Consider the following 27,887-nt stretch of genomic DNA (forward strand, 5'->3'; position numbering starts at 1 on the left):
CCTGCCACAACCGCCCAAAGAGGATCCCCCTCGTTCTCACACACCACCCCACCGACCTCTGGATACAACGTATCATCCTCCGACACTACAATCTGACCCGACCACCCAAGCTATTTTTCCATCCCCACCCTTGTCTGCCTTCCGGAGAGACCACTCTCTCCGTGACTCCCTTGTCCGCTCCACACTCCCCTCCAACCCCACCACACCCGGCACCTTCCCCTGCAACCGCAGGAAGTGCTACACTTGCCCCCACACCTCCTCCCTCACCCCCATCCCAAGCCCTAAGATGACTTTCCATATCAAGCAGATGTTCAGCTGCACATCTGCCAATGTGGTATACTGTATCCATTGTACCTGGTGTGGCCATCCTCTACATTGGGGAAACCAAGTGGAGGCTTGGGGATTGCTTTGCAGAACACCTACACTCGCATCTCCCTGTGGCGAACCATTTTAACTCCCCTTCCCATTCTTTAGACAACATGTCCATCATGGGCCTCCTGCAGTGCCACAATGATGCCACCCGAAGGTTGCAGGAACAGCAACTGATATTCTGCTTGGGAACCCTGCAGCCCAATGGCATCGATGTGGACTTCACCAGCTTCAAAATCTCCCCTTCCCCCACTGCATCCCAAAACCAGTCCAACCTGTCTCTGCCTCCCTCACCGGTTCTTCCTCTCACCCATCCCTTCCTCCCACCCCAAGCCGCACCCCCATCTACCTACTAACCTCATCCCACCTCCTTGACCTGTCCGTCTTCCCTGGACTGACCTATCCCCTCCCTACCTCCCCACCTCCCCACCTATACTCTCTCCACCTATCTTCTTTTCTCTCCATCTTCGGTCCGCCTCCCCCTCTCTCCCTATTTATTCCAGTTCCCTCCCCCCATCCCCCTCTCTGATGAAGGGTCTAGGCCCGAAACGTCAGCTTTTGTGCTCCTGAGATGCTGCTTGGCCTGCTGTGTTCATCCAGCCTCACATTTTATTATCTCTAATTCAATCAGGCAGATAATAAATTACCAGCACAAAGTGTGCTCCTTTCCTGTCAACTATTGCTTATATTTACACCTGAACCGATTTTTCCAGACACTTTTCGTCACAAACTTCAAGATAGGCAATTTTTTTAAATGTACACTGTTCAAACGAAGATCACAGAAAAAAAATGAGGCGGAATCAATTGCAAATGCCCGGGAGATCACTCCGGAAGCCTTTTCTTCGCAGTTCCCGTGTGTGTTGATAATCAATGTCCGGGAGGTGGCCCCGCCCATTCTTTCACTTCGATTGGCTATCGTTTGCGGCGCGGCTGTCGGTTGGCTGCGGGAGCTGTCAGTCACCGCGATTGACAGATGGTTGGGGAGGATGCAGTCTCCGCTGGGAAGGTGAGTGATGGTCAGTGGGGAAGCTGCATTCCTGCAGTGGGTAAATGCTGCCCAATGCCGTGCGGAGTCGGATTAATGGACCTATCCCATCCCTGCCCTAAAGTTCACTCCTTTCCTGCTGCTGGGTCCAGTGGCCCCTACTCATGGAGTCTGCCCATTGATTGGGTTGGGATCCCATTCTCAGGAGCCCGTTACATTTATATAGCAGTTTTGACGTGGTAAAATAGGACAAGACACAACCACAAAAGAGCTACCAAAGTATCTTAGGTCACCTGTCTGACTGATACCAGGCAGCCATTTGATGGCTACCATTTGCCATCTTCATGTGTCTGAACATGTTTATTCCACTGAAGCACCTGCAGGGGCTTGTCCATGTTCTTCAGCAGCACTCAACCAGATTGGACATGGGGCTGCCTTTTCTGAACCCTTTCTCACAATGCCAACCCTTCCTTCCCCCCATCATGTGTTACTTCGTAACATAATTTCCATTTGACTTGTATGAGGAACAGTTCCAAGTCTAGATGGTGTGTGGTTTGGAGGGGAGCATGCAGGTTGTGTTTCCCTGTATCTGCCCTTTGTCTTTCTAGGTGGTAGAATCATGGGAGGTGCTGCCAAAGAAGCCTTGGTGAATTGTTGTTGTGTATCTTGTGAATGGTACTTATTGCTAGCACTGTGAGCCAGTGGTTGTGGGGGGCGGTGAGGAGGGGGTAGTGTTTCAGCTTAAGGGTGCTAATCGAATGATGTACTTTGATTTTGATAATGTTGATCTTCTTCAGAGCTGTACCTGTGTAAGCAAGTGGGAAGTATTCCATCACGCTTCTGAGTCATGTTTTGTAGATGGTGGACAAGCTTTGGGTTGTCAGAAGGTGAGGTACTTGCTTCAGAATTTGAAATGTTTTAGTCCTGGTGATATTTATGTGTCTGGTCTAGTTCAGCTTCTGATCAACAGTAACCCCACGAATGTTGATAGTGAGAGATTCAGTGATGTTAATGCCATTCCAGTTCTTGACAATGGTCACTCGACCTGAAATGTTGACTCTGATTTCTCTCCATGGATTTTGCCAGACGTGCTGAGTTTTTCTAACAACTTCTGTTTTAGATGTTGATGTTAATGCCAGTGATTGTCAAGGGATGGTGATTAGATTCACTTTTTAAAAAAATTCATTCATGGGATGAGGGCATCAGTGGCCAGGCCGGCATTTATTGCCCATCCCAGAGGGAAGCTAAGAGTCAACCACATGCTGTGGGTCTGAAGTCACATGTACGCCAGACCAGATAAGGGTCGCAGTTTCCTTCCCAAGGAGTATTAGTGAACCGGATGGGTTTTCTCAACAATTATAGAGTCATGGAGCTGTACAGCATGGAAACAGACCCTTCGGTGCAACTCATCCATGCCGACCAGATATTCTAAATTAACCTAGTCCCATTTGCCAGCATTTGGCCGACATCCCTCTAACCCATCCTATTCATTTACCCATCTAGACGCCTTTTAAATATTGTAATTGTATCAGCCTCCACCACTTCCTCTGGCAGCTCATTTCATACACACACCACTCTATGTGAAAAGGTTGCCCTTTAGGTCCCTTTTAAATATTGCCCCCCTTACCTTAAACATATACCTTCTAGTTATGGACTCTCACACCCGGGGAAAAGACCTTGCCTGTTCACCCTACATATGCCCCTCATGAATTTATAAACCTCTATAAGGTCACCTCTTAGCCACTGCGCTTCAGGGATTGACAATGGCTTTCATGGTTATCACTGGACTTTTGATTCTGGATTTTTTATTGAATTCCAGTTCCAATCTGCCAAGGTTGGGTTTGCACCCGGATCCCCAGAACATAACCTGGGCTTATGTATTAACAGTAAGGTGATAATATCTATAGGCCATTGCCTCCCCTATGGATGTAGTATTTGGTTGGTACTTTCGTGGCATAATGTTTCATATCAGCCAAATCCTGAATGTTGTCCAGATCTTGCTGTATACAGAACTGCTTCAGTATCCGAGGTATCACAAATGATGCTAAACATTATGCAATTGTCAGTGAACATGCTCGTCTGTGACCTCGTGATTGAGGGTAAGTCGTTGATAAAGCAGCTAAAGATGGTTGTGCCCAGACGCTACCCAGAGGACAATGCAGCAATGTCCTGAGACTGAGATGATTGACTTCCAACAACAATAACCATTTTCCTTTGTGCTAGGAATGACACCAGCTAGTGGAGAGATTTCTCTCAATTACCAAAATTATTTAGGCCACATTGTTGCCACTTTTGGTCAAGTACCACTTTGATGTTAACTGCAGTCTTTTTCACTTCACATCTTGAGTTCAGCTTTTTAAAACACGTTTGGACCATGTCTGTAATGAGGTCAAGAGTGAAATGATCCTGACGAAGCTCAAATTGAGTATCAGTTTGCCAGTTATTATTTTGCAAGTGCTGTTTGATAACATTTTAAACGAGACTTGCATCACTTTGCTGATGATTGAGAGTAGGGTCTAGGCCCGAAACGTCAGCTTTTGTGCTCCTGAGATGCTGCTGGGCCTGCTGTGTTCATCCAGCCTCACATTTTATTATCTTGGATTCTCCAGCATCTGCAGTTCCCATTATCACTGATACTATTTTAACCTCACTGCGAAGCCTCTTCCAGGGATGCCTAACCTGAAGAAGTTACCCTCCTCCCTCTGGACCAACCTCAGGGAATCTCTTCTTTTCTCCATCTTCGGTCCGCCTCCCCCTCTCTCCCTATTTATTCCAGCTCCCTCTCCCCATCCCCCTCTCTGATGAAGGGTCTAGGCCCGAAACGTCAGCTTTTGTGCTCCTGAGATGCTGCTGGGCCTGCTGTGTTCATCCAGCCTCACATTTTATTATCTCTGATGGAATAGTTTCCCTGGTTGCATTTTACCTGCTTTTTGTGGACAGCATATATATACCTTTGCACTTTTCCAAATAGTCAGGCAGATGTCAGTATTGTAGCTGCACTGGAATAGTGTGACTCGGGTTGCACCTTGGTCCTGGAGCTCAAGTCTTTGGTACTTCTGTCAGAAATTTGTCAGTCCACAGCTTTTGCTGTATCCAGTTCCTTCGGCTACTTTTTGATGTCATGTTGGATGATTTGAGTTGGCTGAAAGCTGACATCTGTAACATTGCAGACTTTAGGAGGTGGTCGAGACGGATGGTTATAAATTCTCCAGCCTTGCTTTTTTCATTAATGTACTGGGTTCCCCTATTATTGGTGATGGGGATATTTGATTGTCCACCATTAGGTGTTATTACTTAATATACATTGTTTAGTTCCCAGCCTTAAGAGTGTCATAGTCTTCAAGCTGAATTTGTTCCTGTTATTCATTTAATTTGTTTTTCATACACTGCGTTTGTGTAAATAATTAGTATTCTACTGAAACATGTTTCTTATTTATCTCCTTTGGTTTGATTATTTTACATCCAGTTTTTGCTTTGGCTTTTAACACAATTTCTAACAATTAAAATACCCTGTTGTTTGCTTTTGAGCTTTAACCTGCACTATTTTATCCACCTGAATACCATACCCTGAATCCAGCCTTTACTGATTTAGGTTCCTTGTTGCTGCCCTATTTGTCCCCCTGCCAGGACCTCAGTCACAGCCCATAGAGCATAGAATAGTACAGAACAGAAACAGGCCCTTCAGCCCACTAGGTCTGTGCAGACCATGATGCTATTCTAAACTAATATCATCTGCCTGCACATGGTCTGTATCCCTCTGTTCCTGCCTGTTCCTGTGCCTGTCCAAATGTCTCTTAAACATTGCTATCGCATCTGCTTCAACCACCTCCCCGGCAGCACATTCCAGGCACCTTCCACCCTCAAGGTAAAAAAACCTTGCCTTGCACATCTCCTTTACACTTTCCCTTCTCTCTTTAAACCTGTGCCCCTGTAGTATTTGACATTTGCACACTTGGAAAAAGACTCCCAACTATCCACCCTATCCATGCGGTTCATGACTTTATACACTTCTATCAGGTCACCCCTCAGCCTCTGACACTGCAGCGAAATAATCCAAGTTTGTCCAACCTCTTGTTATGGCTAATACATTCCAATCCAGGTAAACTCCTTTTGCACCTTCTTCAAAGCCCCCACATCCTTTCATGTGTCAACCAGAACCATACACACTCCCTCCAAATGCTTTCATTTAGCTCCTCTTTCCTGGTACTTTGCAAAGAGGACCTTGCTGACCATTCTGGATTTTTATTTGATTTCAAAATGGACCATAGAGACATAGATTTTTTTTTTCTCTTCCGGCTCTGTTATTCTTTCAAGCTAGTTAAAAATATCCATTTCTATCAGTCACTGAATACTGTGATGATAGTTCTGAAGACATGCTTCAGATCTTGCCAGTCCCCTAGCCAAGCTGTTCTAGTACAGCTACAACACTGACATCTACCCAACAATGTGGAAAATTGCCTCGGTATGCCCTGCACTCAAAAAGCAGAAGAAATCAAATCCACTAAGTTGCCACTTGTTCCGTCTTGATCATCAGTGAAATATTGGAATCTGTAATGGATGCTGTTAAGCACCACTTGCTTAGCATTATCAGTTTGGGTTCCACCAGCACAGCTCAGCTCCTGACCTTAACACAGCCTTGTTTCATTCATGGACAAAAAAGCTGAATTCCATTGGTGATGAAGAGTGACTGCCTTTGATATCAAGACCAGATTTGACTGTGTATGGCATCCATGAACCCTGGTAATACTGGACTCAATGGGAAGAAGGGGAGGGAATGACGGCTGTGCATTGGTTAGTCGTACCTGGTACAGGGCAACGTGATCGTAGTTAAATATTACTATAAGGAGACTAGAGTTGAAGCTGTTAGTCTTGCACTGATCAGAGAGAGACCAATCTGAATCTACTTTCAGCAAAAACAGAAATTGCTGAAAAAACTGAGCAGGCCTGGTAGCATCAATGGAGTGAAAGCAGAGTCAATGTTTCTGGTTCAGTGACCCTCCTTTAGAACGAATCTACTTGCTTGGCTTGAGAATTGAAATTGACAATTAGCTGTTCTTTCTGTATTTTCAACCATTCAACACCCTTCACATCATACGATACAGGAGGAGAATTAAGCCATTTGGCCCATCGAGTCTACTCCACCAATCGATCATGGCTGATATGTTTCTTAAACACATTCTCCAGCCCTCGCCCTGTAATCCTTGATCCCTTTGCTAATCAAGAACTGATCTATCTCTGTCTTAAAGACACTCTGTGACTTAGCCTCCATGGCCTTCTGTGGTAATGGGTTCCACAGATCCACCTGAAGAAATTCTTCCTCATCTCAGTTGTAAAGTGTTGTCCATTTACTCTGAACCTCTGCCCTCAGGCCCTAGTCTCTCAAACTTTTGGAAACATCTCCATGCCCACTCTAAAGGGGGCCTGAAACTACACACGGTATCCTAATACAGTCTGATCAGAGCCTTGCATAGTCTCAGCGGTGCGTCCGTGCTCTTGTATTCTTGCCATTTTGAAATGAATGCTCATTTTGTGTTTGGCTTCCTAATTGCCAACTGAAGCTGCATGCTAACCCTAAGACAATCTTGAACTTGGCCTCCCAAGACCCATTGTGGTTCAAATTTCCAAAGTCTTTCTTCATTTAGAAAATAATCTATGCCTTTGTTCATTCTACTGAAGTGCATAACTTCATGCTTTCCTATGTTGTATTCCATTTGTCATTTGTTTGCCCACTCCCTAGCCTGTCCAAGTCCTTCTGCAGCCTTCCTGCTTCCTTAATGCTACCTTTCCCTCCAAATATCTTTGTCATCTGCAAACTGGGCAACATTGCCTTCTGATGCTTTGTCCCCCTTCTCATTCCGTATAAAATGATGTCTCTTTTTCAAGTTTATTCCTTTCAAGTGAATCCTAGTTCTGATGACAGCAAGATGAAAGCTTCAACTTCTAGTCTCCTTCTAAGTTCTGCATTTATTTATGATTGTGCTTATTGGAGATCAGTCATCTCAGCTCCGGGACATCTTTGCAGGAATACCTCAGGGTAGTGTCCTAGGCCCAGCTATCTTCAGCTGCTTCATCAAAGGCCAAGTTATCTTAAGGTCACATGCTTGCTGGTGACCGCACAATGTTCTGTACCATTTGCGATTCCTCAGATACTGAAGCAGTACATGTTCAAATGCAACAAGACCTGGATAATAACCGGGTTTGGGCTGACAAGTAGTAAGTGATATTCGCACCATGCAGTTGCCAAGAAGTGAAACACCATAAACAAGGGAGCACCAAATATTCAATGGCATTGCCTTGAATCAATCCCCTACTATCAACATGTTGGAGGTTACTGTTGACCAGAAACGCAACTGGATTAGCTCCAACAACACTCAAGTGTGTAAGACTGTCCAGGGCAAAGAAGCCCATTTGAACAGTATCACATTCACTTCCTCCACCACAAATAATTTGCAGTAGCAATGCGGACCATCAAAAAGATACATTGTAGAAACTTTTCAGAGCTTCTTAGAGACAGCACCTTCCAAACCCATGACCACTTCCATCTAGAAGGACAAGAGCAACAGATATCACCTGCGAATTCCTCTCCAAGCCACCTACCATCCTGCCTTGGAAATATATTCACTGTCAATATGTCAAAGTCCTAGAACTCCCTCCCTAATGGCACTGTGGGTCTGACTACAGTGAATTGTTACAGCAGTTAAAGAGGCAGCTTACGACCACCTTCTCAAGGGAAACGAGGGATGGACAATAAATGTTGGCCCAACCAGCAAAGGCCATACCTCATGAATGGGTTTTTTGTTACAAAGACCTGTTGCCAACCAGGAATGATTCTCAATCATCTTTATAACAGGTGCCATCTGTCCCTCCCCTGTGTCCATGTTTATTTCTGTCACACTTCTTAAAAAGTGTGAACCTGGATGACCATCCAGCAGTTTTCTTCTTGACATTGGTTTATAATCACTAACAGCCCGGTAATTGCTTCCACTGGTCTCTGAATGTTTTAGTGTTCTGCCTATTTTGGTCATCAAACAGCAGTGGTGGATGGTGAGTTTTGGGGTTAGATGCGAAGGATGCCTGACACTGCCATTCTGTTTCGCTCCAACTGCATTAATCTTTGCGGTTTCATACTCCATGTATCATAGTCCTGATGACCCACTTCATGCAGGGATGGAAGTTTCACTGACATGGTTTTGGCCTAACAATCCAGAAGCCACTTACTCAGTGACTGCTATCTGTTAATTTGTTCACAAGCCCAAGAAAACTGACCATGAAAGCAATGCAGCTTCCTTGCTATAAAATTATTGTGATACTCTCATGTCATTGAGGGAAGGGAAACTGTTTTCCCTACTCAGACTAGATTTCGGGGAAAATTCCTTCCCAAATTATTCACCCATTGTAAATACAACAATTTAACCATCCTCCTTAGTGGAAGTGAAAATGTGCTAAGTTATAGTGCACATTTAAGTAGCTGGATTTCTTATGGTCACGCAAACTGACCAGCTCAGGTATCTATAATAGAAGGAAGTGATAATTGGATCTTTGATCTGATGCGTGTTGCTGTTTAAAAGTATCAGGTTCCGGATGTAACACGTGAAGTTAGGGATAGGGCCCCACCTGCTGGTCAAGTTGATAAAGTCATGAACTGAATAACATGGAGCAGATCAGAAAGCCTCACATTTAGAGTGGAAAGTGGAGTAGGATTCTCGCTTCCACGTACTATCATTGATATATGTGTGTGAATGTGTACCTGAGACTGTCTTTTGCATCTTCAGTTGAATCCCATGGAAAATAGTATTGGAAATATTTGCAAGCTCTTGGTCAGATGTCAGGTGATGGGGTGGTTGGTCCTACATAGCGAGAGGATCTATGGCCTCCCATAACCCAGATGATGTAGTGGTGTGACCTGCACTCACTGGACCTGATGCTTCCACTGGGTGTCACATCTGAATTCTGAGCTGGAACTCTGGTTTCCCTTCACCTCAAATCCCTGGACTGGAATCTGAAGGCTGCAACTTCCAGGAGGTGTGAAAGCTGTCACAGAGCTTAAAGCTGTCTCCTGTGGACATGATGTGGAGGTGCCGATGTAGGACTGCACCTGACGGAGGGGCTCCAGTCTGAAACTTATGTGATTCAAATAAACCTGTTGAACATAACCTGGTGTCCTGTGGAAATGCGTAAGAATAAGCTCAGCCTTAACTGCGATTCTCACAATGGCCAAATAGTTGAGCTACTGGGTCAAATGACTTGGTGCATCGTGAAAGCTCCTTGAATTCCAGTTACTGCAAATACACAACTTTCTCTCTGCTTTTTGCAGTTCTCTGTAAAAGTTCCTGAGGGACTGAAAATGCCTTGTTCCTGGTGATAATCAGTGGCTTATTTTTGTTCATGCAAAGAGCCATGTATGATAGTGACAAGTTGATGGATGGCTGACACCACTGGGACCAGCGGAGAGCTAACACTTTTAACAAAGGAGGATAGTAAAATCAGTGAAGGAAGCAGTCATTCATAAATCCTGCAAGCACTTCAGAGAAACAAGGCGGCTGTACAAAACAACTAGAATCATTGAGCAAACAGAATGGGAGTTTATGAGGAACAGTTAACTACATTGGATACGTTCTTGCTGGTAAATGGAAGGATGTAAGGTGATCCATGGATCATAATTGCAATACAGTCATAAATCAAATATAGAATTCAGAATTCATTATGTAGAGAATTGTTAGAATGTGAAACAAGGTGAAGTGGAGCTGAATCACATCACCCCATTTAAAGGAAAGCTCAGTAAGGACAGAAGTGCAATCATTTAGAAGGATATGGCCGCTGAGTGAGTTGAAGAAGGGTTGGAGGAAGCTTGTGTGTGTAGCATAACACTGGTGTGGGACTTTTGGATGAAATGAGCTGATTCACTGCTGTTAATTCTTGTAATGTTTGAAGGGTGCTGAAGAAAGCAAGACCTCTCCTTGTGCACAGATTTGCCATGTATTACAACATGACTGAGCTTATCTCAGAGCCAAGTAAGTACTTCCTCATGCTCAATGATTCACAGACTCAGTCTGCATCCTGTGTCTGCTCCACTGTGTTCCCGCTGACCTTTCACAAACAGACTTCCCACTTTCTCAACTTTGATCCACTTGTGTTGCAGACCTTTCACCCTGGCCCACGGTTTCTTCTGATGGCCCCTTGGCTGGCAATGGCCTCTTCCTCCCTGGTCTGAACAGGAAATCTTGAGACAAAACATAAATAAATCACATTGCTGTGAATGAATGATCTCTTGGCCAACCCGTGACAGAATTGAGGTTTTCACGTAGATTACTGTGCTTGTTATTCATTTAAGAAGTTGTCCAGTTAACACAAAACTGCTACGTGCAAGTGACTGGAAAGGTGAACACAGTGGTGAGGGTGATAGAATGTTTTATTTCTTGCAGGTCAACCTTTTACCCTCCTAAAGGTGTTGATTTGTGCTGACTCCCAGATGCTGTCACTCCCCTCACCTTCTCCTTCCTCTAGCCTCCCTTTGCTCTGATTACAACTTGAGAGTGGCCATTCAAAAGTTGCCTGGCTTGAGGATCACAGCTGTTTAATGGCAGCGACACTGATAGTCAAATTGAGTCACAAAGATGTTGGTATGCCTAATGTCAATTGGAGTTTCAAGTATTTTAGTTACAGTTAGGCATTCCTATTAAGGGCAGCCAAAGCTCTCATATCTATACTGTGTGTCATTAAAGGACGGCTTACCTGCTCTTGGGACAGCCTGCGGGCTGCGTTTATCAGGGGGATTTATGTCTGTTGAAGATATGTTGATAGGAGATTACAGAGGTCAGCATTGAATTAATTTCATTCTAATTCTGTAAATTTGAAGCAAAGTTGTTCCCCACCCCCCCCACCGCCTCCCCCTAAACAAATGAACTCCCAGAGACTGATGATAAAGCTAAGTTTGGATGAGACTGGCTTCAGGCACTTAAAATAGAATTAACAGCTGTTTGCTGCATGATGCCATCATGCCCTGTGCATGCCCTCTCTGGCTTGGACTGTCTACTGGGGCGGAGAATTAGAGACAGGCGAGCTAATGCAACATTTGCCAAAAGAAAACTACGTGTAAAGTCTAGTCCTGCAATGTTGCAGAGGTTTCTCTCGGATGACGGATCAAACTAAGATCCTATCTTCTCTGTCAACTAGATATTTAAGACTGCAAGGCACTGATCAAAAAGCAAAGGAATTGTTCCTGTTCAGTGAAATTCACTGCTGGTTTTGATATCCTGGATATTCATGTCTGATAGAATATGCCTCCAAGAGTATATTCCCTTTAACTCTGGCACCAGTGATCAGTAGGCAAGGCAAGTGATTTGCTTTTTTTTAAACATCCTCCTATCCCCAGGAAAATGCTATACAAAGGGACTCTGTTGGAAATAACCTCTTCAAACATCCTGCCGTTGCTGCTGGGTAGTGTGGGCCTTATTATTTTATTCAGGCTGCTGCAGAGCATGAAGGACCGAGCAGTCGTTCAAGATGCTGTGGTGGTGATAACAGGAGCGAGCTCTGGCCTCGGTAAAGGTAAGGTAATAACACAGAGAATGTAATAGTCGGTTCATTTCATATTTATGTTCTAGTTTCTCCTTAGCTTTTCCCTCCCCTCTTAGCTCTTCCCCAGTTGTGTGTAGTATGGTTTGTGATTACCGCCATTGCCTTAAATAATGCATACGTGGTTCTAACCCCTTGAAAGCTGGTGTATGACTTATGTGCTGCTGTTTGTTATTCTATTGTATAGCACTGAAGAGGACCGTAGTGTCTGTCACATCTGTTTAAAAGAGTTAATCAGTTAGTCCTGCTCCTTTTTCTTAAATTCCCTTCCTCATTTCCCTATGAATACAATTCCCTTTTGTAAGTTATTATTGAATCTGTTTCCAGCACTTTTTTCAGGCAGATCACAATGACACACTGACTCAAAAGAAATTACAGAGTCATAGTGTGATAGAAATGTAAAACACGGAAACAAACCCTTCGATCCAACTTGTCTGTGCTGACCAGTTATCCTAAATTAATCTAGTTCCATTTGCCAGCATTTGGTCCATATCCCTCTAAGCCCTTCCTATTCGTATACCTGTCCAGATGCCTTTTAAACATTGCTATTGTATCAGCTTTCACCACCTCCTCTGGCAGCTCATTCCGTACATGCGCCACCCTGTGCATGAAAAGTTTTCCCCACAGGTGCCTTTTAAATCTTACCCCTCTCATCTTAAACCAATGCCTTCTAGTTTTGGACTGCCTACCCTGGGGAAAAGACTTGGCTATTTACCCTATCCATGCCCCTCATGATTTTATAAACTTCTGTAAGGTCGCCCTTCAGCAGTTGACGTTCCAGGGAAGATAGCCCCCAGCCTCTCCCTATAGCTCAAACCTTCCAACCCTGGCAACTTGCTTGTAAATCTTTTCTTAATCCTTTCAAGTTTAACAATGTCTTCCCTGTAGTAGGGAGACCAGAGTTGAATGCAGTATTCCAAAAATGGCCTAACCTGCAGCTGCAACATGACCTTCCAACTCCTATAATCAATGCTCAGGTCAATAAAGGCAAGTCTATCAAACACCTTCACCATCCTGTCTACCTGTGACTCCACTTATAATGAACTATGAACCTGCACACCAAGGTCTCTTTGTTCAGCAACACTCCCCAGGACCTTACCATTAAGTATATATGTCCTGCTGTGATTTGCCTTTCCAAAATGAGCACCTCACATTTATCTAAATTAAACTCCAACTTGCCACTCCTTGTCCATTGGCCCATCTGATCAATGTCCCATTGTACTCAGAGGTAACATTCTTCACTGTCCACTACACCATCCATTTTGGTGTCAGCGACAAACTTACTAACGATACCTCCTATATTCACATTCAAATCGTTTGTATAAATGACAAAAAGCAGTGGACCCAGCATCAATCCTTGCAGCGCACCGCCGGTCACAGGCCTCCAAGCAACCTACCACCACCACCCCCTGTGTCCTATCTTCCAGATAATTTTGTACCAAATGGCAAGCCTCCCTGTATTTATCTTCTTCAGGTTTCACCTCTGGTTCTTTTTGCAAATCTGTATCCCCTTATTAGCAGCCTTTCTGCCAATGGCAATGGTTTCTTCTTATTAATATTTTACTCTAATAAAATTCTTCTTGAACACCTGTGTTAAATCTTTGCTTAAGTATCTCTGCTGTGAGGCAAATAATCAAAGTTCTTTAAAAATCTTTCCATGCAACTGGTGCTTTTCATTTCGAGTGCAAGTCTTGTAAAATTCATCTGTATCCTCACAAAGTTATACCATCTTTCCGAAAGTGTGGTGCCCAGAAAAGGACACTTCAGAGAAAGGGATGAGCTTCTGAGGAGAAAATAAAGGAAATTAAGGAGGAGGTTAAGAAGCAGTGCCTCAAGTGTAGTAATATCTGGATTACTCACGGTGCCATATGCTAGTGAAAGTAGGAAAAGGAGTAGGAGCTTGAACATGTGGCTGAGGAGCTGGTGCAGGAGAGAAGGATGCATATTTTTGGATCATTGGAATGCCACCTGGGGTAGAAGTGACCTGTATAAAAAGGATGGGTTGCATCTGAATTGGAAGGGAACTGATATATTGCTGGGGAGATTTACTGGAGCCACCAGGAGCATTTAATCTAGTAAGGTGGTTTGGGGGAAAGCTGGTGGGATTCAGAGATACAGTGAGAAAAGGGATCAGTCTGAGGCTGATGCAGTTAGGAAAAGGATCAAGTCCAATAGTCAACGTGGGCAGGACCAAAGCTAACAAGATAGGTCTGATAAATCAAACTGCTTTTATTTTAATGCAAGAGGCCTAACAGGTAAGGCAGGTGAACTCAGGGCATGGTTGGGAACATGGGACTGGGATATCATAGCAATTACAGAAATGTGGCTCAGGGAGGGATAGGACTGCAGTTTAATGTTCTCAGATATAGACATAGAAGAATAGAGAAGGGGACAACAGAGGAAGGGGAGTGGCATTTCTGATTAGGAATAACATTCCTGCTGTACTTAGGGAGGATATTCCTGGGAGTACATCTAGGGGAGTTATTTGGGTGGAACTGATAAATGAGAAAAGGATGATCACCTTGTTGGGATTGTATTATGGACCCTACAGTAGTCAGCAGGAAATTGAGAAGCAAATTGTGAGGAGAGCTCAGTTATCTTTAACTTTCCAAACACAGACTGGGACTGCCATAGTGTTAAGTGTTAGTGGACAGGAATTTGTTCACTGTATACGAGAACATTTTCTTATTAAATACATGGATGTACCTATTAGAAAAGGAGCAAAACTTGACCCACTCTTTGAAATAAGGAAGGGCAAGTGTCTGAGGTGTCAGTGGGGGAGCACTTTGGGGCAATTGATCATAATTTTAGTGAATCCCTAGAGGAGTATGAGGTCAGTAGGAGTATACTGAAGAGGGAAATCAGGAGGGCAAAAAAGGAGCTTGAGTTAGCTGGGGTAAATAGGGTAAAGAAGAATCCAAAGATTTTTACAAATACGTTAAGGACAAAAGAGTAATTAGGGAGAGAATAGGGACCCTTAAGGATCAGCAAAGCCACCTGTGTGTGGAACCACAGGAGATGGGTGATATACTAAACAAGTATTTTGCAGCATGCTTACTGTGGAGAAGGATATGGTAGCTAGAGAACTTCAGGGAATAAATTGTGATATTTTGAAAAGTGTCCATATTACAGAGGAGGAGGTGCTGGACATCTTAAAACACATAATTGTGGATAAATCCCTGGAACTAGATCAAATGTACCCTAGAACTTCACGGGAAGCCAGGGATTCGGATGTGAATATAGGAATTAGTAATTAGTAAATTTGCAGATAACACTGAAATTGGTGGGGTAGTGGACAATGAAGAAGGTTACCTCAGCGTACAGGACCTTGATCAGATAGGCCAATGGGCGAGGAGTGGCAGATGGAGTTTAGTTTAGATAAACGTGAGGTGGTATATTTCGGTGGGGCAAATCAGGATAGGACTCATCCAATTAATGGGAAGTTTCTGGGGAGTGTTACTGAACAAAGAGACCTTGGAATGCAGGTTCATAGTTCCTTGAAAGTGGAGTCATAGGTAGACAGGATAGTGAAGAAGGTGTTTGGTATTCTTGCCTTTATTGGTCAGTGCGTTGAGTATAGGAGTTGGGAGGTCATGTTGCAGTTGTACAAGACATTGATTAGGCCATTTTTGGAATGCTGCGTTCAGTTCTGCTCTCCCTGCTATAGGAAAGATATTGTTAACAGGATGTAATAACTGAGCATTCGCAAAGTGATGACAGAATCTATCCTAGTCAGCATGACAATTTGTCTGGAATTTTTTGAGGCTGCGACCAGTAGAGTGGGCAAGGATGAATCAGTAGATGTTGTGTATTTGGATTTTCAAGGATTTGACAAGGGTCCACACAAGAGATTAGTAAGGAAAATTAAAGCTCGTGGTATCAGAAGTAATGTATTGACATGGATAGGGAACTAGTTAGCAGACAGGAAGCAGAGAGCTGTAATAACTGGGTCCTTTTCAGAGAAGAAGGCAGTGGTGAGTGAGGTACCACAGGGTTCAGTGCTGGGACCTCAGTTGTTCACAATACCCATTAACAATTTGGATGAAGGAAGTGAATGCAATGTCTCCAAATTTGCAGATGACACTAAGCTGGGTGGCAGTGTATGCTGTGAGGATGATGCTAAGAGGCTGCAGGGTGACTTGGACAGACTGGCTGAGTGTGCACATATTTGGCAAATGGAATTAATGTGGATAAATGAGATATTATCCACAAAAACAGGAAGGCAGATTATTATCTGAATGCTGGCAGTTTAGGAAAAGGGGAGCTGCAGCAAGACCCCTGGGTGTCTTGGTGGAACAGTTGCTGGAGGCTGACACGCAGGTGTGGTAGGCAGTAAGGATAGCTAATGGCATTGCTGGCCTTCATAGTGAGAGAATGAGAGTTTTGGAGTAAGGATGTCTTGCTGTTGTTATCCAGGGCCTTGGTGAGGTCAGACCTTGTGTATTGTGTGCAGTTTTGGTCTCCAAGTCTGAGGAAGGACATTCTTGCTATTGAGGGAGCCCAGTGAAGGTTCACCACCAGACTGATTCCTGGGATAGCAGGACTGATATATGAGGAAAAACTGGATTGACTGAGCTTTTATTTGCTGGAATTTAGAAGAATTGGGGGGAGGATCTCATAGAAACTTATAAAATGCTGTTGGAACTGAACAGGCTAGATGTGAGATGAATGTTCCTGATGTTGGGGAAGTCCAGAACTACAGGTCATAGTCAAAGAATAAGGGGTAAGCCATTCAGTTCTGAGATGAGGAAGAATTTCTTCACTCAGAAAGTTGTGAATCTATGAAATTCTCTCTCATAGGATGCTGTTTGGGCCAGTTCATTAGGTTACATTCGAGAGGAAGCTGTAAGTGGCCCTCGCAGCGAAAGGGATCTCGGGGTATGGAGAGAAAGTGGGAATGGGATACTGAGATTGCATGATCAGCCTTGTTTGTATTGAATGGTGGAGCAGGTTTGAAGGGCTGAATGGCCTCCTCCTGCACCTATTTTCTACATTTCTGTGTTAACTTGATGGGGTTCAGAAAAGATTTACAAGAGCGATGCTGGGGTTGGAGGGTTTGAGCTATGAGAAGATGCTGAATAAACCGGGGCTACTTTCTATGGAGTGTCAGAGGTCGAGGGATGACCTTATAGAAGTTTCTGAAATCATAAGGGGTATAGATAAGATGAATAGTCAAGGTCTTTACCACGGGATAGGGGAGTTGAAAACTAGAGAGCATAGGATTAAGGTGAGAGGGGAAAGATTTAAAAGGGACTTAAGGAGCAATCTTTTCACACAGAGGGTGGTGCATGTATGGAATGAACTGCCTGAGAAAATTGCATCATTTAGAAGGCATCTGGATGGGTATATGAATAGGAAGAGTTTAGAGGGATATGAGCCAAATGTTGGCAAATGGGACTAGATTAATTTCGGATATCTAGTCAGCATGGATGAGTTGGACCAAAGGGCCTGTTTCTGTGCTGTACAGCTCTATGACTCTAAGCTCAGGCCTAACCAGTGTTTGAATGTGCTGTGGGTTGTTACCCGTATCATCATGGAGGACATCAGCGCTGAGAAACTGAACTGCAGTGTTCACTTTTGCTGCCAATATTCAGGACCCGATCCTTGTGGATAAGGTGTACCACAGATCTGATGTTACTGAAGATTCATGTGACTGTACTGTTAATAATGGGGCTTAACCCCCAAATTAGACAAGCTTTGTGTACATCTGAGCTTTCTGTTTGAGCCCTCTGAGTGAGTTTGCCAAGTCAGCACCATCACGGGAAGAATTGGTTGAAAGCTGGCCCAAGTCACAGGTTCATAGAATTGAGACAACGTAGAAAAAGGCTATTCGGCCCATCTTGTCTGTGCCATGCTGTCTCATTTCACAATGAATCCTTACAACTGCATGAGATTTTGACCCCAGGGGACAGATCTAAGAGTGCAGTGTGATAACCACCTCCCAGCACCCGGACCCCGATAGATGATGCCACAGTTGAGAAGTGAAGATTCAAAGATTGGCCACTGCATTCCTCATTCTAGCTTTCACACAGAAAACCTCAGCCTCTTGAGCATTTTAGTCACTCCGGTAGCCATACTTTCAGCTGCCTTAGCCCTAAACTTTGGAATTCCCTTCCTGAACTTCTCGACCTCTCTTTGACAACTCTGTTGTGGTTTGTCTAAATATTTCCTTACATGGATCTGTGCCAAATTTGGTTTGTTAACGTGTGAAGTGCCTTGAAATATTGTGCTACACTAAAAGCTCTATATAAATGTAAGCGTTGTTGTGGTTGAACCTGATTCCAATGATTGTTGCTCTCCCCATCAGATTGTGCCAGGGTTTTCCATGCAGCTGGTGCTAGGCTGGTATTGTGTGGGCGGAACAAGCAGAAGCTGGAGGAACTTGTGACGGAGCTAACCGGGATGGTGACTAACAAGAGAAAGGTAGACTGTTCTTTGGAATATAAGTAATAACTTAAGTCTGTTAGACTGTTCCAAAACAGGAATCGTAAAAATAAAGAAAAGGCTAAAATAAAAAGAAACATCTTTATCCACGAGTGGTTCGAATGTAACTTGCTGCCATATGGAGTGGTTGAGAATGATAGTGCAGAAATATTTAAGGAGAATATGTTAAAGGGGTTAAATGAAGGAGAGGTAGGAGGACGTCCTGCAGTATGGACCTTTTGGCTGAATGACCTGTTTCTGGGTTGTTCACTCCATGTACCCTGCTATGAAATCTGCCAGACCCACAAAAAAGAGTTTCAAAGGCTGTACAACATCACATTATTGTTGTGTTTTGGAGTGCCGTAACATATTTGAGACTGTGGATGAGTTTTAGCTCATCTTCCAGACTGATGTGGATTTAACTGTGTATATATCAGAGTATTACAGCAAGTGAGCCAGGCTAGCCAGACAAGAAGAAATAAAGTAAATTTGAATCAGATGTATAAATAGTGATTTTGCTCAAATAGTGACAGCAGCAGTGGTGATGAACACTTGTATGTGTCTGAAATGCAGTTGGATGCTAGCTTGTGAAATGTGCAACTCATGATGTTTGAGTAGCTGTGTCAGTAAGTGACCAACAGAAATGCTGTGGTAAGATCATGGAGTGGTTTGTGGATTAGAATGTTCATATTAATGGTGTTGTGTCACATCTCACTGTCGATATTCTGTTGGGGGATCTGTTGATGATATCATTACTGCATCACAGCATGTGATCTGAGGGTATAAGGAATTTTATACTCCATCTCACCCCAGATCACTTAAAGCATTACACACTAATGAAAGCATGCCTCCCTATTGTAGCCTCACAGCTTAATGTTAGTCCAGACTTCAGGCACAGTAATTGGTAGTTATAATAAGATAGATTCTTCAATACCACAACATCTAGCCTGTTTTCTCAACCTATGGGAGATAACATGACCATTACCACATCAGGCAACACACCCTGTTGGAGGTAAACTCTCACCAGTGGGATGGAAGCAAGAGTGGAGGAGCGGTGTCGGTCGGTGCAGACGCAGTCATTGGCTGTGTGAAACTTTGGGCTGCAATTCCTGTGAACTTCAGGATCCTGGCATTAGAAATGAACAGCAACCAATCTTGCACTTGCAAAGTTGTTTTCCCTGAAGGTTGACTCTTAATTGGCCGCCTCAATTTTAGCACTCTTCAAGTGAGCCCCCAGTGCTGCCAATCTAGTGCCAGGGCTCGTGGCTGTTGTGTGTTTGCGTGGAGCTCTGTCCTATCCTCATTGCAGCCCAATTACAACACATTCTTAGTTTTTCCTGATGGTCCCAGTTGAGTCTAATGAATGCAAAAGTGGATGTGTGATTTCATTTCCTCACTGTGTATCTGGGTTCTGTTTATAGACACACACACCTCACATTGTGACCTTTGACCTGGCTGACTTGGACACAGTGAACAGCAGCGCACAGGAGATTCTCAATTGCTTTGGCCAAGTGGACATTCTCATTAATAATGCAGGGATCAGTTACCGAGGCAACATCCTGGACACTGCCATAAATGTTGATAAAGATGTGATGAACACCAACTATTTTGGACCAGTTGCTTTAACAAAAGGTATCATCTAGTTAGCTTTCAGTTCTGAGGGTCTTTCTTTATTATTTATACTGAGTTCTTTTATTATTTATTCACGGGATGTGGGCATCACTGGCTAGGCCAGCATTTAGTGCCCATTCCCAATCACCAGAGGGCAGTTAAGAGTTGACCAGATTTCAGTGGTCTGGAGTCAAATGTAGGCCAAACCGGGTGAGGATAATAGATTCCTTCCCTAAAAGAAGTAAGTGAACCAGATGGGTTTTTCCAATGGTTTCATGATCATCATTAGACGCTTAATTCTAGATTTTGTCATGGTGGGATTTGAACCAGTGTCCAGAGTACATTATGTGGGTCTTTGATTAATAGTCTAGTGATAATACCACTAGGCCATTTCCTCCCCATTCAGTGTCCCTTCCGTGATGCCAAGGCTATACAGTAAGAGAATGGGGACAATCTCTTGTCAATTCTCTGTCAGCATCATTCAATAACCAGGCCAGGAAGCGGTATGTGGAAAGGACCTGGGATGAAGTGCAGCTGGTTCATGTTCTTTAAGACAACCCTCTACTCATTGAAGGGCCAGCTAAGTCCAGAAGCTGGCAGTGTGAGAAGAGAGAGAGAGAGAAAAATAAGTTCTACATTTATTTAACACTTTTCATGATCTCAGGCTGTCACAACACGGTGAAAATACTTTTGAAATGAAGCTATTGTTGTAAAAAAAATACAGCAGCGAATTTGGATACAGCAAGGTATCACAAACATTAATGTGATAATGACCAAATATTCCGATTTTGATATTGAGGGATACTTACTGGCAAAGACACTTGGGAGAATTTACACTTTTGTTTGGAAATAGTACTGTGGTATCTTTTAGATTCAATTGAGAGGACAAACTGAGGCCTAAGTTCCTTATCATTTATGTGACAATGGAGCACTTCCTCAATACTGCCGTGCTGTGCCAGCCTAGACGTTGTGCTCCAGTCTCAAGAGTGGAATTGAACACACTGGATCTATTAGACATAGGAGCAAAACAAGGCCATTCACCCTTCAAGGCTGCTCTGACATTCAATGTGATCATGGTCAATCTAGATAATCCTCAACTCCAGTTTCATGTCTTATTCCATAACACTTGATTCCCTTACTAAGACAAGAGATGATCTACTGGACTACAGCTGAAAAAGCTCCTCTCCTGCAATCTGTCTCAGCATTTTTATTGTGTTAGTATATAACATGTACTCTTTATGCTGTGCTTTCGGTAAATGTAAAGCATTAGCTTTGTTCCTGTTGTTGGAACAGTGACTAAATGTTCTGAGTTACAACTCTGATTTAATCACTGTCACATCGAACAGATTCCCCACTGGCTAGTCCATGTACTGTTAAAAGATGAGGAAAATGTTTGGTCTGTCAGTGCTGAAAAAGTTGATCTCAGCCAGATGCAACAATAGTAGAGATCTAATAGTAGTGCATTAACCTCTGAGTCAGATGGTTGTAGGTTCTAGTCTTACAGACTTCAATAATTAATCTAGGCTAACGCTCCTACTTCAGTATTGGGCACTGTCAGAGATGTAGCCATTCAAATGAGATGTAAAATCAAAGCTTCAGTATCCCTGTCAGATGGACATTAAAGTTGTCCTGGTTGGAAGAGAAAGGGAGTTACTTGTGGTATCCTCACCAATAATTGCCCCTCCACTGTTATTGCTAAAAGGCTTTGCGTGCTTTATTGGCTATCGGGTTCACGTGTGCAGGGTGGAGAGGGATGCAGTTGAGTTAAAAGCAGCCAAGGTTCCTGTTCCCATTTGCTATCCGTGGATACATAATGCAGGACTATACACGTCAAATGAGATGACATTGCGCTGCGCTAGGATGCTGTCCATGATCAATTAGTTAGTAAGAGTTGGGGTTCATTTTCATGCTGAAGTGAGCAATTGAACAAGCACCAACATTTTTCTGATAGCTGGAAACTGCAAATCAACATGGATCAACCGGTTTTAGAGAGAAAAATAAATTAATAACATATTTGACCAGATTTTCCAATGGTCAGATAATTGCTTCTGCAGTATACATGGGAATTGAACTTCAGGACCCTGAGGAATCCCAGATGTAGCAGAATCTGATGGAATTGCCCAGAAAATTGAAGATTCCTATTGGCAATTTCCATACAACTGGAACTGTCCTAAAGAGACCATTTAAATCAGAGAATTCAGAGATTCTACCCGCCCCCCCCTCAATTAGTAGTTACCCAGGGAAAGTTAGACAATTAAATACTTAGTCTAACTCAACCTAACACACATACCTCAACAACACCTCCCCCAAAGACCCCTTCATCCCCAGTCCCTCCTGGCATTCGCCCCAGCCCGGACTTGACCCCTGCAGTCTCCTGCTAGAAATGTGGAGCCCCTAATGGGAACGAAAAGTACGAGTGTGCGGCAATCCGAGTGTGCTTGCCAAGCCACAGACAATAAATAAAGTCCATTGAGGTCATCTGAAACAGTGGAGTTCTGCTGTTTTACTCTGGATAGTCACTAGATGGTGCTCAATCACCAGAAACACAACAAAAATTTCTTCTCATAGTAAAATGGAATTAAGTTGTTCAGTTTAAAGTCATGCCTGCAAAATATTTTGATAACCTAAAAAGCTAAGAGTTGATATTTTTTGATATTCTTTTTTGGTTTTGATCATTAAACAACAATGGATTCCACAGAATGGTCCATGTATGGGTTCTTCGAGGGGTTCAGTTAATATGCTAATATTTTATAGGTAATTATCCATTTTAATTGCCATTAAAAAGATAGTGATGAACTGTGCAGTTGTGGTGTTGTAATAACACCCAGTGATGTATAGAAAAGGGAATTACAAGATTTTGACACTGTGGCAGTGAAGGAATAGTGACGTACACTAGTTTCAATTCACAATGATGTGTGGCTTGGAGGGAAACTGGTTTGTAAGACTCATCTGCACACAGGACAAAATTGCTGTAATATCTGGGGAGCTGCTACAGAATTTTCTGTCGCCTGAACCAAGGTCTCAGCGCATTGTTTCTTTATACCAGCCACTATTCAGAGTCTGCTCTGTATGGTTAATGATCCCCACAGCCAAGTATTAGATTCACTGTCAAGAGCTGCTGGTTGGTGTGCGAGTCATGAAATGCCTTAATTCTATGTCAGTCACTTAATGTTACAGCCATTCTGCCTTCCATGGTGCAGAGAAGAAGTGGACATATTGCAGTGATTAGTAGTGTCCAAGGGAAAATAGCAATCCCATTTCGATCTGCTTGTAAGTATGGTGAAGCATTTATCACTTTGTACTTATTTTTCTTTTATTCATTCACGAGACGAGGGGCATCGCTAGCTAGACAGCATTAATTGCCCATCCCTAATTGCCCAAAGGGTAGTTCAGAGTCAACCACATTGCTGTGGATCTGGAGTCACATTGAGGCCAGACCAGGTAAGGATGGCAGTTTTCCTCCCCTAAACCAGATGGGTTTTTCCAACAATCAAGAATGGATTCACAATCATTGTTGGATTCTTAATTCCAGATAAATATTGAATTCAAATTCTACCATCTGCCAAGGTGGGATTCAAACCTGGGTCCCCAGAATGTTGTCTGGATCTCTGGATTAACAAGTCCAATGTTAATACCACAAGGCTATTGTCTACCCCTGTATATGCGGTATTTCATCCACAAGTGTGATTAAGTAACACATTAAGGGAGTACAGTGGCATTGTGGTACCCATAGTCCAGTGATCCAGGGTAATAGGTTCGAATCCCACCACTTATGATGGAATTAAAAACAAAATTAGCCTCATGACGGAAAAATTGTCACCTGTTGTAAACCATTTGCTAAAAAATTCATTCTCACCTGATCTTGGCCTGCACATGACTCCAGACCCAATGTGATTGGCTGTAAACTGTCCTGTGAAACGACCTAGCAGGCCATTCAATTCTTTCCAGCTGCCATGTAGTCTGACAAAAAGAATAAAATCAGACAGACAACCCGACATCAATAAAAGCACCAGAAACAACAATGACAAACTCAACCCCATCAACACTGCAAAGTTTTCCTGGCCAACATCTGGGAGCTTGTGCCAAAATTAGGAGAACTGTCCCATGGCCGGGGTAGCTGACATAGTCTGCAAGCATGAGTTCAAGTGAATGACTCTGCCCCAGACACCACAATCCCTCAGCATGTCCTGTTCCACTGATAGGACAGACCCACTGCAGCTGGTGGTACAGTGGTACAAGGGTCCTCTGCATTGACTCTAGACCACGTAATGTCTCATGGCATCAAGTCAGTCACAAATAATCCTGCTGATTACCACCTACCAGCATACCCATACTGCCTTCAGCTGATGAATCAATACTCATCTTGAACAGCACTTGGAAGCAGCTCTGAGGATGGCAGGACATTGGAATCCCCCACCCAGAGTATAGTCAATATTCTGTCATGGAGAGTGGCTTGATACTGCCACCACTGATCAAGCTAGTCAAGTTCCAAAGGACATAGCTGCTAGACTCGGCCTGTAGCAGGTAATTGAAAAAAACCGACAACAAGGGAAAACGTACTTAGCTCCGTCATCACCAATCTATCTGTAGCAGGGGACAATATTGTTACAAGTGACTATCACATAATTCTGTGGAAACAAAATACATCTTCACTTTTGAGATTTAAATCACATTTAATGGACAATGTGAAAGTGCAGCAACTTCAAGGAGCTCAGGAAGGGTAAAGACAAGCTACAACTTTTCATGAAGCCTGTGGCGAATAGTGATTCACCATGTATCTAACCTTCCCCACAAACTACTGGTCAATTTGTGCATTAATTTACAGGTTGTGTTGTTCAGATACTGTAATTATGAAAAATCTGGGCCATTTCTTGCACTGGTGCATTGTTCCCTTCAGTAAATATTTTCCTACAGTATAAATATTAATAAAATACAACGTATTGATGCCTTATAATTGTCGCCTTTAGTCAGAGGTAATTTTGAGATACCTTCCCCTTTTGATCAAATTCCATTTGGAAATTTCTGACTTCTTGTTTCAGATGCAGCATCTAAGCATGCTACCCAAGCCTTCTTTGACTGTCTACGTGCAGAGGTGGAGCAGTATGGAGTTAAGGTGACTGTAATAAGTCCAGGATATATCCGCACCAACCTTTCGCTGAACGCAGTGACTGGGAATGGATCCAAGTATGGTGGTAAGCTTTTAATTACTTTGAACTGTTTGTATTATGCAAGGATCTCATTTACAGATAGGTCAGTACCAATGTCTATAATGTCAATATTTGTAAGAATTTGAGGGGATAAATGGGGGTCAAGGAATCATTTAAGTGGTACAAGATGGCAGGTTCATTCTCTATAAAAGTTTTTCTGTGTATAACTAAAAATATTGCCTTCTAGGCCAAATCCTTTGTGAAGCAACCACAAGTTGCATTGATATAGCATTTTAAAAAAACTATTTTAAAAGAAGTCACAAATTATTTCACAGGAAAATTACCGGGAAAACAGTTGACACTAATCTGCAGAAGATCAAAGAGGTTGCTTTTAAGAAATGTGAGAGGACAGATAGAGAAGCAGAGGGTTTTAGGGAAGGAATCCCAGAGCTGTTAAGACAGCTGAAAGCACAGTTACCAGTGGTCAAAGAAAAAAAAGTGAGGATACACAAAAAAGGCCACTGTTGTGTAAAGAGAGATCTTGGAGGGTTGAAAACATGAAAGAGGTTACAAAAGGCATTACTGCTCTGGGATGCAACACAGATCAAATGAGCTTATTTTTTATAAAATGAATGGAGCAATTTCAGGTAGAGTGAAGAGATTTTGATCAGCTTCATTTTATGGAGAGTGGTAGAGCATTGTTTAGATACTGGGAAGATGAAACATCTGTCTTGTTATAAGTGTGTCTGTTCTTTTCCTGCTTGATTTATCTGCTGGTCTTTCCTGCTCTCAATCTAAGAAAAGGGGGAACAGTATGCCATTTAGACCTCTAACGTTCTGCACGTCGATCCTCAGCCCAATAGCTTGGTTTCTGAATTTGACAGTGATGTATCGGAAAGACTGCATAAGAAATGTTATGAGTAGGTAACCAGGCCCATTTTACTGACTTGTTTTTCTTCTTTTGAAACCAGTGATGGACAAGAAAACAGCAGAAGGCTACGAACCTTGCGTTGTTGCTGAAGCTGTTCTCAGGGCTGTGTGCAGGGGGAGGAAGGATGTCCTGCTAGCTGGATTACTGCCGACGGCCGCAGTTTACTTGCGAACTTTGATTCCAAGTCTCTTCTTTCCTATTATGGCAGCCAGAGCTAAGAAAGAGCGCAAGATGAAGGATAATTAACCTTGTCCTGGGTCCCCTAACTTACCTTTTTCCTCCATGAACATTACTGTTAAGGCTTGTTGGTGCCATTCTTGAGCAACTGGGTACTACAGCTGACTGCTGAACATTTGTTTCCAAACATATCTCCTGAACTTTTTTTTTTTAAAACTGCTGAAATCAGGATAAATTAATATTAAGCATGAGATCAAAGAAACCTTTCCAAACCTACATTGTGGATAAATAAAAGCAGAACGAATATACAGTATAACGTTGTATTCACAGCTCACCTAGTTTAATGTCAGTGTGAAGCTGAAAATACTTTGCACAGGTGTTGAGCTTGAACCACAAGCAGGTGGGAACATCCAAACCTGTCCAAAGTGGAGGGGACTGAAACTATATCCTTCAGACAATCTTAGTCCCCCTTGTTCTGTTGTCATGTCTGCTCCAGAAAGCAGTCAGATTGAGTGGTTACTGCAGCCTCAGTGAAACCGTTTGTCGAATGAATCTGAAGTTATGTGTAAATCTGTTTACTAGACTTCACTGTATTAATTTCTGTGAAACTAATAAAGATAATGGATAAAAAATTGATATTTAAGAAGCAGCCACTTTGGATACTGTGCTCAGATGCATGCATGTTTGTGTAAGTGAAATTGGTTCTAAATAGGATTGAAATGCAACACTGAACCGTACAGACTGGGCATATCCCTGCCATGCTAGCCGTTGATTTCTGCAGATGGATGAGGTTGGGTTGGGGAAGAACAGATAACATGACATTACAGTCTAATGTAGTTCCACTTTTTATTTTGCATGCCTAGTCATCGTGATCTCTTGGCTTTCTGTCAATTGCTGGAGGAATTTGGAGTGGAACTTTTGATTTCCCCCCTGCTTATTAAAATCCCTGTGTAAGACAACACATCAAAATGCCATGACAATCTGAAATTTTAAATCACAATGACAATAGTTCCAGCTCCAGGAGTACAGAAAGTTCATTAAATTGTCTGACAGAGTCAACAAGAAAAGTTTAAAGTGAAGAATTTATACAGGAAGTATGGGGGAAAAGAGGGAGGCAAACACATGTCTCACCTGCGATTCAGATGCAGTGTCCAAGTGTCCAGCTTGGGTTCCAGTCCATTTACTTATTCAGGTGGATGTTACAGATTATTCAGCGGTCCAGAACCAGCTAACTGTAAGTTGGAAACTAATCCAAAACCATAAAGATCCTGTATCAGCTGACCATTTACTGAACTGCTGTTCATTGCACGGTATAAAATTATTTTCACAAGGTAGGGTGCGTAACCATAGCTGTGACAAAACAACCCACCAATAATTGTCACAGTACACAAATGGGATCCTGCACACTTCCTTGCCAACAGACTCAAAGGCTTTCAGTGAAAAAATAAAGCCTGATGCTTCACTGCAGCATAGAAGGGGTGCTACACTGTCAATGATGCAATCTTTCATAGATGATGTTAAACTGATGCCGGTTTGCTGCCTAGGCTAGATTTGAATGATACTTTGGCTCTTGCTGTTCTTCAAAACTGAGCCGATCTTTATTCCTTAATAACATCATAAAATAGTTCACCATTACCACATTACTCCGTGAATATTTAGAACATAGAAC

At 43.0% G+C, this 27,887-nt stretch overlaps 1 protein-coding gene across 3 annotated transcripts; it reads left to right on the forward strand.

The window, feature by feature from the left end:
- Positions 1 to 1,285: 1,285 nt before the first annotated feature.
- On the forward strand, positions 1,286 to 26,854 carry dhrs7b (dehydrogenase/reductase (SDR family) member 7B). 3 transcript variants are annotated; one of them, XM_059653925.1, is made up of 8 exons: positions 1,358 to 1,375; positions 2,152 to 2,241; positions 11,727 to 11,902; positions 18,237 to 18,352; positions 19,774 to 19,984; positions 23,141 to 23,233; positions 25,003 to 25,155; positions 26,082 to 26,854. In XM_059653925.1, the coding sequence occupies exons 2-8, from the start codon at positions 2,213 to 2,215 to the stop codon at positions 26,285 to 26,287; spliced, it is 984 nt and encodes a 327-aa protein (XP_059509908.1). In that variant the 5' UTR covers positions 1,358 to 1,375; positions 2,152 to 2,212; the 3' UTR covers positions 26,288 to 26,854. The 3 variants fall into 3 exon arrangements, with proteins under 3 accessions (XP_048408650.1, XP_059509908.1, XP_048408651.1); XM_048552693.2 differs by lacking the exon at positions 2,152 to 2,241 and having other exon boundaries at positions 1,286 to 1,375; XM_048552694.2 differs by lacking the exons at positions 1,358 to 1,375; positions 2,152 to 2,241 and adding an exon at positions 10,342 to 10,365.
- Positions 26,855 to 27,887: the final 1,033 nt, after the last annotated feature.

Source organism: Stegostoma tigrinum, chromosome 23, assembly GCF_030684315.1.
Source record: "Stegostoma tigrinum isolate sSteTig4 chromosome 23, sSteTig4.hap1, whole genome shotgun sequence".
In the NCBI taxonomy this organism is placed as follows: Eukaryota; Metazoa; Chordata; class Chondrichthyes; order Orectolobiformes; family Stegostomatidae; genus Stegostoma; species Stegostoma tigrinum.